The following is a 16,184-nucleotide window of genomic DNA, read 5'->3' on the forward strand; positions in this document are numbered from 1 at the left end:
TACCGCTTCCTGGGACTGGTCTTCGATGCCCGCTTAAGTTGTCTTCCCCATATTCGTCAGCTTAAAGACAAGTGCTGGCGGCATCTCAATCTCCTTCGGTGCCTGAGCCACACCGAATGGGGTGCTGATCGGCGTACACTATTGCGGCTGTACCAAGCGGTTGTGCAGTCCGGTGTTGATTACGGAAATGTGGTGTATGGTTCAGTCGCCCCTTCTGTACTGCATCTACTAGACCCTGTCCACCACTGTGGAGTTCACCTCGCTATGGGAGCCTTTCGATCTAGCCCTGTGAACAGCCTCCTTGTGGAGGCGGGCGTCCCTCCATTGCGGCTCCAGTGGCCACTATTGCTCGCAAACTATGCCGCACATGTCCACAGTTCACCTCGCCACCCATATTACTGTCTTCTTTTCCCCACCACGGCGGTCCATCTCCCACAACGGCAGCCCAGAACTGGAAATCCCTTAGCTGTCTGTGTCCGGTCACTTCTTCAAGACCTTGACGCTTCCCCCCTACTGCCTTTCCTGCAGACTCGTTTCCGTACCCCTCCATGGTCAATGCCTTGGCCGCAGCTTCAGCTGGACCTATTGCTTGGCCCCAAAGGCTCAGTCCCACCTGAAATCCTCCACCGGAACTTCCTCTCTGTTCTTGGCGAGTTTGGGGGCTCAGACGTCATCTACACTGATGGCTCCCTGGTCGACGGTCTTGTTGGCTTTGCTTACGCTCACATTGACCATACAGAACAAAGCTCCTTGCTGGTTGGCTGCAGTGTATTCACTGCAGAGCCGGTTGCCATCGGTCACGCTCTTGAATATATCTGCTCCTGCTCTGGTGAGTCCTATGTCATTTGTAGTGACTCCTTAAGCAGCCTACAAGCCCTCGACCAGTGTTTCCCCAGGCATCCCTTGGTATTATTCATCCAGGAGTCTCTTAATGCCCTCTACAGGAGTGGACGCTCAGTGACCTTCATTTGGACTGCCGCAGACCATGTTGGGATACCGGGCAATGAACATGTTGACCGCCTGGCCAAACAGGCCACCAGTAAACCACCTCTGGACATTGGCCTCCCGGAAACTGATTTGCAAGCAGTCTCAAGCCGCAAATATTTCGAGATTTGGGACACTGAATGGCGCAACCTGACCACACCAAACAAACTCCGTCCTATCAAGGAGACGACGAATGTGTGGCGGTCATTCATGCGAGCCACTCGCTGGGACTCAGTTGTCCTTTTGTCAGCTCCGCATTGGCCACACCCGCTTGACACACAGCCATTTACTGCGCTGTGAGGACCTGCCTCTGTGTCGCTGCGGGTCGGCTTTGACAGTGGTCCACATTTTGTTGGCCTGTCTCCCTTTAACTGTGCTCAGGCAGACGTTTGCACTGCCTGAAACGCTCCCTGCCCTTTTAACAGATGACACTGCTATGGCAGGCTTACTTTTGCATTTTATTCGGGCAGGGGGCTTTTATCACTTAATCTGTTTGTCGTTTTTTGTGTTGAGTCTGGCCTTTGGCGTGCAATTTTAGACTGGTTTTTTTTTAGTGTGTTTCTGGGTGGTTGGCTTTTCCTTTTTTGTCTCTATGGTTGGCCAACCTCTGTCACACCCTGTGTGATTTTAATTCCTTTTGTCTGGTCTCTGTCGGAGTCTTTCTTGTCCTGTGTCGTCTCTTGTCGCCTCCATTGTTCGTTTTTATTCTGTGTGGGTGTTTGAAGTTTTTGCAAAAAGGGACCGATGAGCATAGCAGTCTGGTCCCTTCAATCCTACAAACCAACCAACCAACCTTCCCAGTCTCACGATGATGTCATCCTCCATTGGAATTGCGGCGATTTTTACCACTACCTGACTGAGCTATGGCAACTGTTCAGCTTTACACCTGCTTTCTGCTTTGCCTTCCAGGAAACCTGGTTCCCGAAAATCAGACCCCTACCCACCGCAGCTATAAGGGATATTACAGGAACCGTAGCTACTATAATTGAGTGTCAGGTGGAGTTTGCGTTTATGTCCTAAACTCAGTCTGTAGTGAAACTGTGCTCCTTCAAACCCATCTTGAAGCTGTGGCTGTCAGAATGACAATTCAGGAAATAATTGTCTGCAATGTATATCTTCCTCCAGATGGTGCAGTACCCCTGAATGTGTTAGCTGCACTGATCGATCAACTCCCTAAACCTTTCTTACCTTTGGGAGACTTCAAAGCCCAGAACCCCTTGTGGGGTGGCACCGTGCTTACTGGTTGAGGCAGAGATGTCGAAACTTTACTGTCTCAGTTCGACTGCTGCCTCTTAAATACTGGGGCCGCCACACGTTTCAATGTGGCTCATGGTAGTTACTTGGCCATTGATTTATCCATTTGCAGCCCAGGACTTCTCCCATCTATCCGCTGGAGAGCATATGACGACCTGTGTAGTAGTGACCACTTCTCCATCTTGCTGTCACTGACCCGCCATCAAGCACACGGATGCCTGCCCCGATGGGCTTTAAACAAGGGGGACTGGCAAACTTTCACCTCTGCTGTCACCGTTGTTCTCCCCCACAAGGGAACATCAATGTGATGGTTGAGCATGTGACTTCAACAATCATTTCTGTGGCAGAAAACGCGATCCCTCGTTCTTTGGGTTGCCCCCGGTGAAAGGCAGTCCCTTCGTGATTACCGGAAGTCACTGAACCAGTTATCGAGTGTAGGCGAGCTCTACAGTGGCATAAGCAGCACCCTTTCTCTGGAGCACCTCATAGCCTTTAAACGGTTCCATGGCTGTGTTCGCCAACTTATCAAACAACGGAAGCAGGAGTGTTGGGAGAGATACGTCTCGACCATTGGATGCCATACGTCACCTTCCAAGTCCGGGCAAGGATCAAACGTGTTTTCGGGTACCCCAACAGGTGTTCCCGGTGTTAACATAAATGGCGTGTTATCTACTGATGCAATTGCGATTGCCGAGCACTATGCTTGAGCCTCTGCATCGGAGAATTACCCCCCAGCCTTTCGCACTCTCAAACGGCAGCTGGAAGGGAAAGTCCTCTCGTTCACTACATGCCACAGTGAATCCTATAATGCCCCATTTACAGAGTGGGAGCTCCTAGTGTCCTTGCACATTGCCCGGACACTGCTCCTGGGCCAGATCGGGTCCACAGTCAGATGATTAAACATTTCTCATCCTACTACAAGCGGCACCCCCTAGTCGTATTCAACAGGATCTGGTGCGGTGGCATCTCTCCATCGCAATGACGGGTAGAGCACCTTCATTCCGGTGATCAAACCCGGTAAAAACCCGCTTGATGTGGATAGCTATCAGCCTCACCAACGTTTTTTGTAAGCTGCTGGAACATATGGTGTGTCGGCGGTTGGGTTGGGTCCTGGAGTCACGTGGCCTATATGGCTTCATGTCAGGTTGAGTTCTGCCAGGGTCGCTCTACCATTGATAATCTTGTGTTCCTCGAATCTGCCATCCGAACAGCCTTTTCCAGACGCCAACACCTGGTTGCCGTCTTTTTTGATTTACGAAAAGCGTACGACATGACTTGGCGACATCATATCCTTGCCACATTATACAAGCGGGGTCTCCAAGGCCCGCTCCCTATTTTTATGCAAAATTTCATGTCGCTTCATACTTTCCATGTACAGATGACTTATGCATTTGTATTGCTCCACCAGTACTGGTGTAGCTGAGCAGCACCTACAGGGAGCCATCCACAAGGTGCAGTCACGGGCCCTAGCCCACAGTTTCCAGTTTTTTGCTGCAAAGTCATGTGTTATGGACTTACCTTAATGACAGTCCATTCACTGTAGTGGAGATGTACCAGTTCTTAGGACTGGTTTTCGACGTCCAATTGACTTGGCTTCCTCACCTTCGTCAACTTAAGTGGAAGTGCTGGCAGCACCTCAATGCCCTCCACTGCCTGAGTAACACCAACTGGGGTGCAGATCGACGCTGCTGCAGCTATACAGAACCCTTGTTCAATCCCACCTTGACTATGGGAGTCTGGTTTATGGTTTGACGCACCCTCAGCATTGTGTTTACTTGACCCAGTGCACCACTGTGGCATTTGCCTAGTGACAGGAGCTTTTAGGACAAGTCCAGTGGCCAGTGTCCTGGTGGAGGCCAGAGTCCCTCCATTGCAGGTTTGGCTTGCACAATTGCTGGCCAGTTACGTTGCACACGTTCATAGTTCTCCTGCACATCCAAATTACCATTTCCTTTTCACACCCATGGTGGTTCGTCTCCTGCATCAGTGGCACCAGGTCAGAGCTTGCAGTCGCAGTTCGTGTCCGATCCCTTTGTTCTGAACTGGAGTTCTTGCCTTTACCACCTATACTTGAGGTCCATTCTCATACACCTCCATGGTGTACACCTAGGCTACGGCTTTGTCTGGACCTTTCAGATGGCCCAAAGGACTCAGTGAACCCTGCAGCTCTCCATTGCCACTTCCTTTCGATTCTTGACATGTACCGAGGCCATGAAGTGGTTTACTCCGATGGCTTGATGGTTATGACCACGTCGGCTTTGTGTATGTCCATGGAGGATATATTGAACAGCATTCCTTGCCCGATGGCTGTAATGTTTTCACTGTCGAGCTGGTGGCTATATCTCATGCTATTGAGACCACCTGTTCATGCCATGGGGAGTCGTTTCTTCTGTGTACTGACTTCTTGAGCAGACAACAAGCTATCGACGAGTGCTACCCTCGTCATCCTTTGGCAGCGCCCATCCTGGAGTCCATCTATGCCCTGGAATGGTCCAGTCGTTCAGTGGTGTTTGTCTGGACCCCAGGTCACGACTGAATCCCAGTCAACGAACTTGCCGACAGACTGGCCAAAGAGGCTACGCGGAAACCACTTATGGAGATGGGCTTCTCTGCAACTGAGCTGCGGTCAATACAACGCCCTAATGTTTTGCTGCTTTGGGAGACGGAATGGCATAACCTCAGTATGCACAACAATCTGCGTGCCATTAAGGAGACTACAAATGTGTGGAAGACCTCCACACGGGCCTCTTGCAGGGACTCTGTGGTTCTCTGTCAGCTCCGCATTGACCACGCTTAGGTGACACACGGCTGCCTCCTGTGCCGTGACGATCCACCCCAGTGTCGGTGCTGCACCCGGCTGACAGTGGCCCACATCTTGGTGAGCTGTCCTTTGGCTGCGAAGGACTCTTCAGTTACTGGGCTTGTTGCCATTAATTTTAGCTGACAGTGCCTCATTGGATAATTTAGTTTTACGTTTTATACATGACGGTGGGTTTTATCATTCTACGTAAGTTTTCGTGCATGTCCTTTGTGTTCTCCACTCTAATGCTTTTAGGCTGGATGTGTTAATGTATCGCAGAGTGGCTGGCTTTTCCTTTTTATTCTTGTGGTTGGCCAGCCACAGTCATGTGCTCTCTTGTTTTTATCCCTTCTACCTGTTTCTTGATTCTCTCCTTGGTTTTTCTTTTCCTGTTTTGTCCATAGTAGTGCTGGTTGTCCTTCTGTTGTTCTTCTGGTTCTTCCATTCACCTGTTATTGTGCTGTATATCTTCTTTCTTTTCTTCTTTCCATTGTGTATTTATTTTACCAGGAACAAGGGACCGATGACCTCACAGTTTGGTCCCTTCCCCTCCCTCTCTCCTTTAAACTAACCAGCCAACCAGTCAGGTAGGGGTGGTAAGTCAGTTTCCGTGCAGTCGTGTGTGTCTACACCAAGGAAAGTATTGGTTTTGATTTTTTCATTTCATTATAAAACAGTTCTAAATTGATGTTTAGAGTTACGTAATTCAAATTCTCATAATGAAAACGAAACAAAAGAGTATTTTAGATCCTCAGAATTGTGCTAAATTGTATCTGTGTGATTACATTTCATACACCTGCGAGCAAAAGAAATTCAGTCCTGCTGTACTCTGTTCATTCTGAGTTCCTACAATATACTGTATTGTTGCAAAGGTTGTTTTGTGTATGCTGCAGGAGTTTAGTTAGGAATCCCTTACTCATCCTCCATGTAGTTCCAATCTCTCACCATGTGATTTCCTTGTTTGTGGAGCCGACATTAGAAAGACATTCGTGGCTGCCAATTTGCTTCAGATGAAGAGGTGCATGCGTGGGTACAATTGTTGTTCCGTAGGAGACTGCAAACATATTTCCATGGAGGCACTGGCCGCCTTGTCTCACAGTAGGATGAATGTATCAGTAGTTATGATAATTACTTTTGAAATAATAAATAGTTTATTTACTTTTTTTCCATCTGTCTCATTTGTGTTTGACTGCCCTAATACAGGGTGTTTGAAAATTCCCATTACAAACTACTAGGACTTATAGAGGGGAGTGAGTACATAATATTTTGAATAGGGACCGATGTGTGGAATCTTCAACCAACAACACTACAAAGCATCAAAGTTGTAGGCACCTGTGCCTGTAGATGTATGTGTATACAGGATGATTCTGTGATGATGTTTCCCAGTAGCGAAGATGAACGAGTGCTCATAGCTCCTGAGGTATTTTAGAGACCATGTTTACTGGACTTTTTTCCTTGTTTTGGTCCATACTACCATGTCTGAAAATTGCCTACACTACAATCTCAGCATTAACATTATGTACCAGTACACGTCTTTCACTGTCGGAGGTATCAGAGTGCTTTTTGCTTATAACTTTCAACTCATTCGTTTCTGGTACAGGTATCCTTACCTCAAATTGATACATTTATCATTCTCCACCATCCTAAAAAATTTGTGACATCATCCAGTATTGCTGATAGCTGTTGTACACCTATATCACTAACCAGAAAGATATGTATTGATTATCACATTTGGTTCGCAATATTTTCCTAACATCAGTTAAATTAATTTATTAACATATGCAGTCCATTGCACAATGAAATTTTAATGGAAGCATAAACACGCTGCCGCTGACATGTGATAGGTACTGTTAGGTGAATAAAGAGCCCACTGGAAAATATATTTACCTAAGATAATATTAGTTTATAGGACAGAGTGTACTCATAGTTTGCAACCTTTGTAATTCATGTGTAGCCTTTTTTCATGTTGCTAGTGAGTGTGAGTAGCTCAAGTAAAATGACTTACACATATGTAAGGAATGGATCTAAATTCACAGAAGCAGCTATTGCGTACAGTTGTCAAAATGAACTTTTACGTATTCTCTGCTCGGTGCCATGTGCTGTAGAACCTTACAGAAATATTTAACTGTTTTGTTTACATGTACTTATTAAGAGAGACCATTCATTAATTTTTTATGTGCCATACTCATTGTGGTAACATTTCTCTTTTTTATATACATTTCACTGTATACATGTGTATGGGCTAAATTTTTCCATGTCCATAGAGCTCTGTAATACAGCCCCGTAAGTAGTGACTGCATGTAGTCTTCAACTACTGTAAGCTGTAGATCTGCTATGGTGATGACTGTGAAGTGTTGAGATGCAGTATAATGTATATTCTTCTGAATGGGAATTGTAGTTGCCAGGCAAAAATTATTTCAAGTTTTTTTGAAAAATTATTTTTATTGTTAGCCAGCGTATTTAATTCATTGTGTAGAAAATGAGCATGCTGCAGCTTATCGAAGATCAGACTATTAAAATCTTCAAACTTTTTAACTATTGTATTCCATTTCACAGTTCCTGATGTACTTTTCTGCTCATAAAGCATGCCAAAAACCTGTAACTATTGTGATATCCAATTTAATTGCATGCTAAGGTGGTGTATACATTATCAACTGTTAAATGGTATTACAGTGCTTGCTACTTTGGTAGGCAACCTACATTTTGGTTCTGTGCATGCATCACCCCAAATGCTGGGTACATTAACAAAATAAGCGTAGATGAGGGGAAGTGGCAGTCACGGCAGTGCTTATGTATTGTAGGTTGGCAACACGTGTTTTACATAACCATGGAGATGATTCTTTGACATAACCAGAGAGAAGTGAGAACAGAGGCAATGTATTTCTAGCGCCGAAATTGAAACAACTGTCTAGTTTGCAGTTTTATGACTTGTTTGTGAGTTTCGAGAGAAATATTTTGTGATTATGGCAGTGAGTGTTATAAGGTTGACTGATTTAAGTGATTTGGTTCTGCACGGCAGTGTCGTCCATTGGTGCATGTCTCACAGATTAATTGCAGAGACATGAAAATGTATCAAATGTGGTGATGAAATGACTCTGGTTTGTGTAGATGGAATCATTTTGAGTAAGTGGATCAGTGTTTTTTTTAATTCAATCAAGGGAATAAGTAGGTGGATCATTGTTTATCAATAACAGAGTCATATGTTTGATATATTAATAAACATTGATCTACTTACCTTCTCTCATGATTTAATCAAAAAACTTTGATCTACCTGCCTCCTCCCATGATTTTTAATTAAAAAACATTGATCCACTTTCACCGTGTGTTCGCACAGATTGATTGCATTGCAACACAACAGAGAAATATTTCACTGGTTTTTGAATATATCATGGGTTGTAACACTATCCTTGGCTTGCAGAAACTAGCATAGTTCTAAATAGCTGCAACTCAAACAATGAGCAGTTAAATTTATAAATCTCATTTATCGCAATGTTTCACCCTTTCTTCCAAATTTATTACTTCAAAACACTGGGTGTCTGCCTGCTATTCTGTCATTGGCTGTGTAACTTAAACAGCTAAGCCACCTTCTTTTGTTTCCATCATACCTAATGCAAGCACTGACAACATTCCTCCACGAAACGTGTAAGTACATCACTGGCTCTATTCTAGATGTTTACTCTTGGACACAGATAACTGTTCTTCAGTGTACAATAAAATTTATTCCATTGTTGTCTGCAGAAGCACTTCGTAAGAATTGTCAATGTGGAAGGTGTCTTTTTCTCTGCCAACTCAAATAAGTGGCCCTCTTCTTCTCTGTGCTTCACTATCATTCTCTCTGTCTCTTCATAAACTACCTTCTGATGTGATGTGTAATATAATATTATAATCCAAAGAGCTTATCAGCTCCTCCTGGCTCAAATCTAGGCAAAGAAACTCTTCTCTGAGAAACCTCAAGCCATTAGTATATATGTGTGTGTGAAAAGTATTAATATAGGTCATTATGTAAGTGAATTATCAAATGAATGTACTTTCAGCCTCCAAACACTCCAAAGCGTCTCCAGGATGATGATGAAGAAGAAGACTACGAAAATGAATTTGAAAGGCACCGTAAAATAAAAAAGGTATCGGTGTCGAAGAATAACCAAATTGAAATAGACAGGTCTGATAAACAAAAGAAAATACAGAAACCTCAGGAAATACTAAATCCTGATATCACTGAAGAAGAAAGGGAGAAAATATTGAAACTAGTGGAGACTGAAACAGTTGAGGTAAGTAATAAGTTCTATTAACAGTGTTAACTTACATCAAACCTGATCAAATATTTAGGTTTAATGTTAAGTTCATAACTGTACTCCGATTGAAATTACTTTGTGATTGACGTTACAGCGAGTCAAGAGATAGGGGCCTGCCAGCAGCCAATTGTAGTTCTTTCTCAAGCACCACATACTCACTGTGTTGCCTGTTTTGTAATTACAAGCAGTGCCTTGTGAAGCTTTGTTGGCTGCACACTGGCAACACTGTCCCATCAACACCAAAATCTGTCAATTACAAGGAAACTTGAATGGAGTTTAGGCTTACTGGCATGGCATCTCATATTGTGTTGATGTGCTAAGGGAGATCAGACTCACTTTTTATGTGGAGACTATTTTTTTGGAGTCTCATCCATCAGTGCACAGCTTATTCCAAACAAATAACCTTTGTTAGCGTATCTTCTACTGTCCCTGCATGTGATAGAGTACCAGAAAATTGGTTTCTCAAATGAAAAATTGATATTGACTGGCAATCCCATAGATAGTCTCAAAAACTATTTAATATCCAATGTATGCAATGTAGAAGAAAAGGAGACATAAATAATAGTGAACTCTTAATGGTGGAAAGATATTTGACATTTTTTGTACCATACTGTTCAAAGACAGAAATTATGAGTGAGAGAATATTGATAATTTCCGGATGCAGAGCAGCTTCACCAATCTTACACCATAAGTGAGGAAGAAATTGTTGAATACATGATGTGAAATTAACGCACATGCCTTAGATGAAGACTTTCACAGCAGGAATCTGAAACAGTAAAATGTGTGAAAGAACACGCAGTAGTCTGTCATGGAAACTGATTTTTCTGATAATACTTCAGGCAGACTTCATAAGAAGGACTACTGGTGATACAACATGTCCTACTTGGAATCTGAATGTAGTAAAGTGTCTAATGTGCAGAAAGTGTACCCAAAAGCAGCTTAATCGAAGTATTTTACCTATTTAACTCTTGCTAAATTATGCATCTGTGGTGGTAATATCATTGTGCTCTGTATTTTGTGTTTTAGAAGGCCAGTGAATTTCACTTTAGGACTTATTTGTAAGTATCATTGTAATAGCTTTGTTTACGTAAGGAAATTGCTTTTATAGTGCTGTGATGTGTGTCAGCCTTTTTATTAAAGTTGAAAGATAAAATTTACCAACACATGGATGGTGTTGCTCTTGCCAGTATTGAAGATATGTTTATGGAAACATTTGATGAGAAAATACTTCACTTCTTTCTATCCAAGTTGCTGACTACGTTATGTGCCTAACAATTTCATTGTTTGGTCAGTTTGAGAAGAAGAACAATGCAGTTACTACCAGCAATTCAAGCACTAACATACCAGTTTGTTAAGAAACTTGCTGGCAGAGACTCGAAATCGGGACCCTTCGCCTTTTGCGGATAAGTGCTCTACCAACTGAGCTACCAAAGCACGACTCATGCCCCAGCCTCACAGCTCTACTTCCGCCAGTACCTTGTCTCCTACCTTCCAGACTTCACTGGAGAGCTTCTTTGAAGTTTGGACAGTAGGAGACGAGGTACTATTGGAAGTAGAGCTGTGAGGGTGGGGCATGAGTTGTGCTTGGGTAGCTCAGTTGGTAGAGCACATGCCCACGAAAGGCAAAAGGTCGCGAGTTGGAGTCTCGGTCCAGCACACAGTTTTAATCTGCCAGGAAGTTTCATACCAGCACACACTCCATGCAGAGTGAAAATTTCATTCTGGATACCAGTTTGTTATTTGGTAGAAATCTAGGAAAATATTGTGCTACCTTGGCTGGAAATGAAAGTATAGTGCATTGACACAGATCGTAATATCAGTTCCCCCTAAGTTACAATCAGTAGTCAGGAAAAGTCCAGCATTGTCCCTCAAACAAATGTAAGATACCTAAAATTGTCATTTGTTTGTGGAGAATAATGTATAGTAACATAAAAGTGTAAGTAAACTGTAATCTTTCAGTTGCAAATTAAACGTATTGCCGTGACTATAGTTACCAGATGATAAAACATTTTTCATGTACTTCGGTAACTTGAAATTTTTGATAAGTTTCTCACATGTTCTTATAAATATTTTTAGAATAGACTTCCTTCTTGGAGAAATACTTCTTTTTTAGAAAATATCCATTGCTGTACCTGACTAAATATGTCACATGTCCCTCTGCCCAGGAGTTAAAAATGTAACTTTCCAAATTTCTTCTCTTTTTCAGGGAGAGCCTCTTGATGAAGCAACTCTAAAACGGATGATTCTGCTATTTGAAAAGAGAGCACTGAAAAATCAGGAAATGAGAATTAAATTTCCTGACATGCCAGAAAAGTATGATTGGTGTAACAGTACTTTTTCATATATTTTAATGTCCTTACAAAAACACATTTTGTGCAATGTGTGTAAAAAAAAATCAGTCACATAGAAGGGCAAAGAAATAGCACACTAGTACACTTAATATTGTTGTAGCTTTATGTCTGTTAAATTTCCATTTTTGTGAATACATTTTTAGGACATACTTGGATTGACGAGATGTTGAAATTCAGGTTAGTCATGTTTTGGGTTATTTACAGATTTATGGAATCTGAGGTAGAATTACATGAAACAATTCAAGAGCTGCATGCAATTGCTACTGTACCTGACTTATATCCTATCATGGTTGAACTGCAGGCCGTTCCCTCCATGCTTGAACTTCTAGCGCATGAAAATACTGACATGTCAGTGGCTGTGGTTGATTTACTTCAGGTATGTATGTACGTATAGGTTGATATGTTTTCTGTTTATTTACTTTCAGTTGCCTTTGCTGTTCACTCATCACAAAATAATCCAGTCACAGTATAGTTAAATAATAAAGCAAAGGAATAGTTTTGCTGCTACAGCTGAATGTGATTTATACGTAACTCTGTTCTACATAATTCTTACTTATACATACATTTTTGTTGGTCCCAGCAAAATATAATGTAAAAACATGTTAATTAAACTGTATATATACATAATGCCGTTTTAAGTAATGCACTGTTTCATGTAACTAATTCCACTGAAATAAATTGAGTGTTGCATAACTAGTAAGTATTGTTGTTTGAAAAGAAGTCCTGTGATATTTTTCTTGATTTTGGTGATGTATGGAAATACAGCGAGCGCACAGTGCCCCAGAGACAAGGGACAAAGACACAGTTAACCAGAGTGAGCAACATGGAAACATAGGCACTCCAGGCACCGTTGTTTTCAATAAAAGAAAGGTGGATGCTAATACGTACATAACAACATCTGAAATTGCTTCAGATTTAAGAATTGCCTATACAACACTATGTACAGCCAGTAGCAGAAGAAACAGTATTTTGAATGAAGTTTTAAAATTGGGTGCAAAATTGACAAAGCACAGCCATCAACGAGAAGGGAGATGCGTAGATTTGGAAAAGGCACTTTTTAGATGGTTGCAACAAAAATGGGCTGCAGCTCTACTGATCAGTGGTGACATGCTGAAAGTGAAGGTGGAAGATTTAGTTAGAAGTATGAACATCACTGCTGATTTCAAGGCTTCATCAGGATGGTTACAAGGATTTAAAGATAATCATCGAATCACAGGGAGAACAGTTTCTGGTGAATCAGAACCAGTGGACAATGTCATGGTGCAACACTGGATTGAAGAAGTTCTGCATGGTATCTTAAGGGATTTTCAACCTCAAAACATCTTCAACTGTGACAAGACCAATATATTCTACAGTCTGCTTCCTAGTAAAACATTAGCTGAAAGGGGTGACTCATGTTTTGTAGGGAGCAAGAGTAAAATTTGCATGACAGTTCTTCTTGCTATGAATGCAGATGGATATGACAAACTGCAGATGGATCTGACAAACTTTCCTCACTTGTGATAGCAAAATCTAAGAATCAGAGGTGTTTCGTAGGTGTAAAGCTAAAACCCGCGAATATGAATCAACAAAAATTCTTAGATGGCTATGATTTTATGGGAAAGTGGTTAAAAAACTGGACATTAGAATGAGAAAGAAAGAAAGAGGATTGTTCTTCTTATGAATAGATGTGCAGCACATTCCCCCCAAGTAGTTTTGCAAAATGGTTGAGTGGAATTTTTCCCTCTAAACTGTAACAGTGTTCTACAGCTGCTTGATGTGGGCATTATTGCAAATTTTAAAGTGAATTATAGAAATAAACTGGTTCAACATTTGATAGCACCAAACACTGTTTGTCTAAGGGTGGTGACTGACTTGAAGAGACAGCCACTGATGATTGATGGTGCCGGTGGTGATGGTGAAGTCATATGTGGTAAGTCATGTCTGGTAATGAGCTAGCTCTACTAGAGGGTGCAGATTTTGTCAGGTTTGTACATTTTGATCATAATCTCACCATGTGTGCGGAACTACAGAATGATGAGATTATTGCTGATGTGTGCTTCAAGTGACAGAGGTGGAAATGGAGATGATGACTTAAATGAAGTGTTAAGTGCAGTCGATGTGTGCAGGCACTAAAGCAAGTTGTAGTGAAAAAGTTCTGAATTCATTAACAAGTTTGCAAAATGAGGTGTATATATTTAATGCATGAGAATTGAAACAAGCCAAATTATCTGATTTCTTTAAAGCAGAATAAAGTTTGAAATAAAATATTTTCTTTTTAATACTGTATCTTTGTTGTTTGTACACTGCAAGGTGCCAAAATATGATACAGTATCTAATTTCTCTAAAGCAGGACCGAATAATATTTTTTCTTTTAATACTGCACTCTATTTTCATCCGTGGTAAAGTTTAAACATGTAAGCCCAGTGTATGTTTTTTCTTTTTCCTTCTTTTTTGTCATGAAAAATATGATTTGTAACTCCAGCATCTCAGGCTGGAATGCAACATCATGTGGGGTGCAAGCAGCAGTCTGGATAGGGTGGGAAAGGCGAAGGGATAGTAGTGTATGGGTGGGGAGAGAGACGAATGCTGTCTAGTGGAGTGTGCAGGGACTAGACTGCCAACAGGCGCAGCCTCAGGAGGTTAGGGCAGGGAGGTGGGGAAAAAAAAGACCAAAAAAGGAAAGGAGTGGGAGAAAGACAGGCGGATTTGTTGGTTGAGGGCTGTAAATAAACAGGGCGGGAGATGAGAATGGGAAGGAGATGATAGGACAGATGGGGTGGAAACTGTTGTGTGGATTTCAATGTCTGCTTCACAAACCGATCTTTCTCTCAACCACTAGTTTTTCTGAACTGCGCAGATGAGAGTTATCATTGCAACACATTCTCCGCTCACATAATTATCCCAGCCTCAGCCTCAACCTACGGTAACATACTGTCTGAACTGCGCAGATGAGAGTTATCATTGCAACACATTCTCTGCTCACATAATTATCCCAGCCTCAGCCTCAACCTACGGTAACATACTGTTCCCCCCCCCCCAACCTGACGTACTTTAGCATTTTGTTTTCCACTCCTGCACATGTGTATTTTTACGTATCTGTGCGTGTTTCTGTGTGTCTTTATGTATTTTACGCATTTTTATGTGTCTTATTTGCTTATCTAGCTCCTCTCACAACCATCAACATCTATTTTGCCCATTTCTGCGTCATTCCTGTTTCCTTTACACCATTCCTGCAACAAGGGACCCTTGCTGCATCTTTCTGCACCAGTTCAGGAAAGTATCTTTTTCCCTGTCTAAAACCCAAGTCCCAGACCCTGTTTCTCAAATGCTGTCTGAACCATGGAATCCCCCAGATGGCCTAACTGTAAAGATTCCTTTCACTGGATCCCACCCCTCCTTTCACAATGAACTACACCTTTTCAAATTCTGCCAGTACCTGGCTCTCACAAACTTGGTACTGCAAAAACACATCTTCATGGCACAGGCATTCCAGAACCATCTCTGTTCCCTTCACAAGGTACTACTACTCTGCAATCCGTACTCCATACATCACATCTCTGAAACTGAATCTCTTGCGCTTCAGCACCTGGAGGAGCATTCCAGACACCATCTCCATAAGTTATCCAACCTGCTGACATCCTACTGCCAGTTCAAGGCACCACTCTCCAACCCTATCATATCCACAGTGTTTATCCTCGTCCACCCTGCCTAGCTGACACATCCCCTAAAACTCCGTACCAACTCTCCACCAAATACAGACCCAAAACATTTCCTTAAGGCTGTTGTTAACCTTTCCACCACAACCCCCAGTTTCACACAAGTTTCAGTCCTATCCAAAGGCCTCACCTGTAGCCCTACACCTAAATTTAACAATGCCAGACTTGTCAAAGACTTACTCTCCTTCTCGTGATTCGTGCAATGGGAGCACTTTTTTGCCACCAATCCCTCCAACCAAAACCGCCCTAATTCCAAAATTGAACCCTGCCTCTTCCATTACATACCACCATCCAATCATGATCCTGCCCCCCTACCACCTAACCACCCACTGGTCACCTTCCAGGAATTCCTTACCTCCAATTTAGCTTCACCATCCTTCCCAAAGTCCCTTCCTCAAAACACCAACCTATTAGTAGAAGAAAGAACAGCTATACACAACCTCAAAACAAATCCTGACATAATCAGCCTGACTACCTGGCAGAAGGCCTCCGCCAATCATATTACTCCTTCACCCATAAACTATGCAGAGTGATTCCATCCTGCAAGTCCAACACAACTTCCAATCCCTGCTTAAGGCCTTAGGCCCTTCCCAGAACATCTCCCCTGAATCCATTTTTCTCCTCACCTCTATGACACCGCGCACACACACCTTCTTCATGCTCCACAAAATCCACAAACAATCCTGGATGCCCCATTGTGGCTGGTTGTTGTGCCCCCACTGAAAGAAAATCAGCCCTCTTTGGCCAACACCTCCAACCACTTGTCCGTAATCTAGCCTCCCACGTCAAAGACACCAACAACTTC

The 16,184-nt window shown here is 42.6% G+C and overlaps 1 protein-coding gene across 1 annotated transcript in view; it reads left to right on the forward strand.

Annotated features, from left to right (window-relative positions):
• The window catches only part of LOC126236098 (beta-catenin-like protein 1), a 96,177-nt gene that overhangs the window by 16,657 nt on the left and 63,336 nt on the right, over positions 1-16,184 (forward strand). Inside the window, exons 2-4 of the mRNA XM_049945166.1 lie at positions 9,073-9,306; positions 11,537-11,643; positions 11,886-12,057. Coding sequence (XP_049801123.1) covers positions 9,073-9,306; positions 11,537-11,643; positions 11,886-12,057 — 513 coding nt within the window. The remainder of the gene's footprint in view (positions 1-9,072; positions 9,307-11,536; positions 11,644-11,885; positions 12,058-16,184) is intronic.

Source organism: Schistocerca nitens, chromosome 2 (assembly GCF_023898315.1).
Source record: "Schistocerca nitens isolate TAMUIC-IGC-003100 chromosome 2, iqSchNite1.1, whole genome shotgun sequence".
NCBI classification, from domain to species: domain Eukaryota; kingdom Metazoa; phylum Arthropoda; class Insecta; order Orthoptera; family Acrididae; genus Schistocerca; species Schistocerca nitens.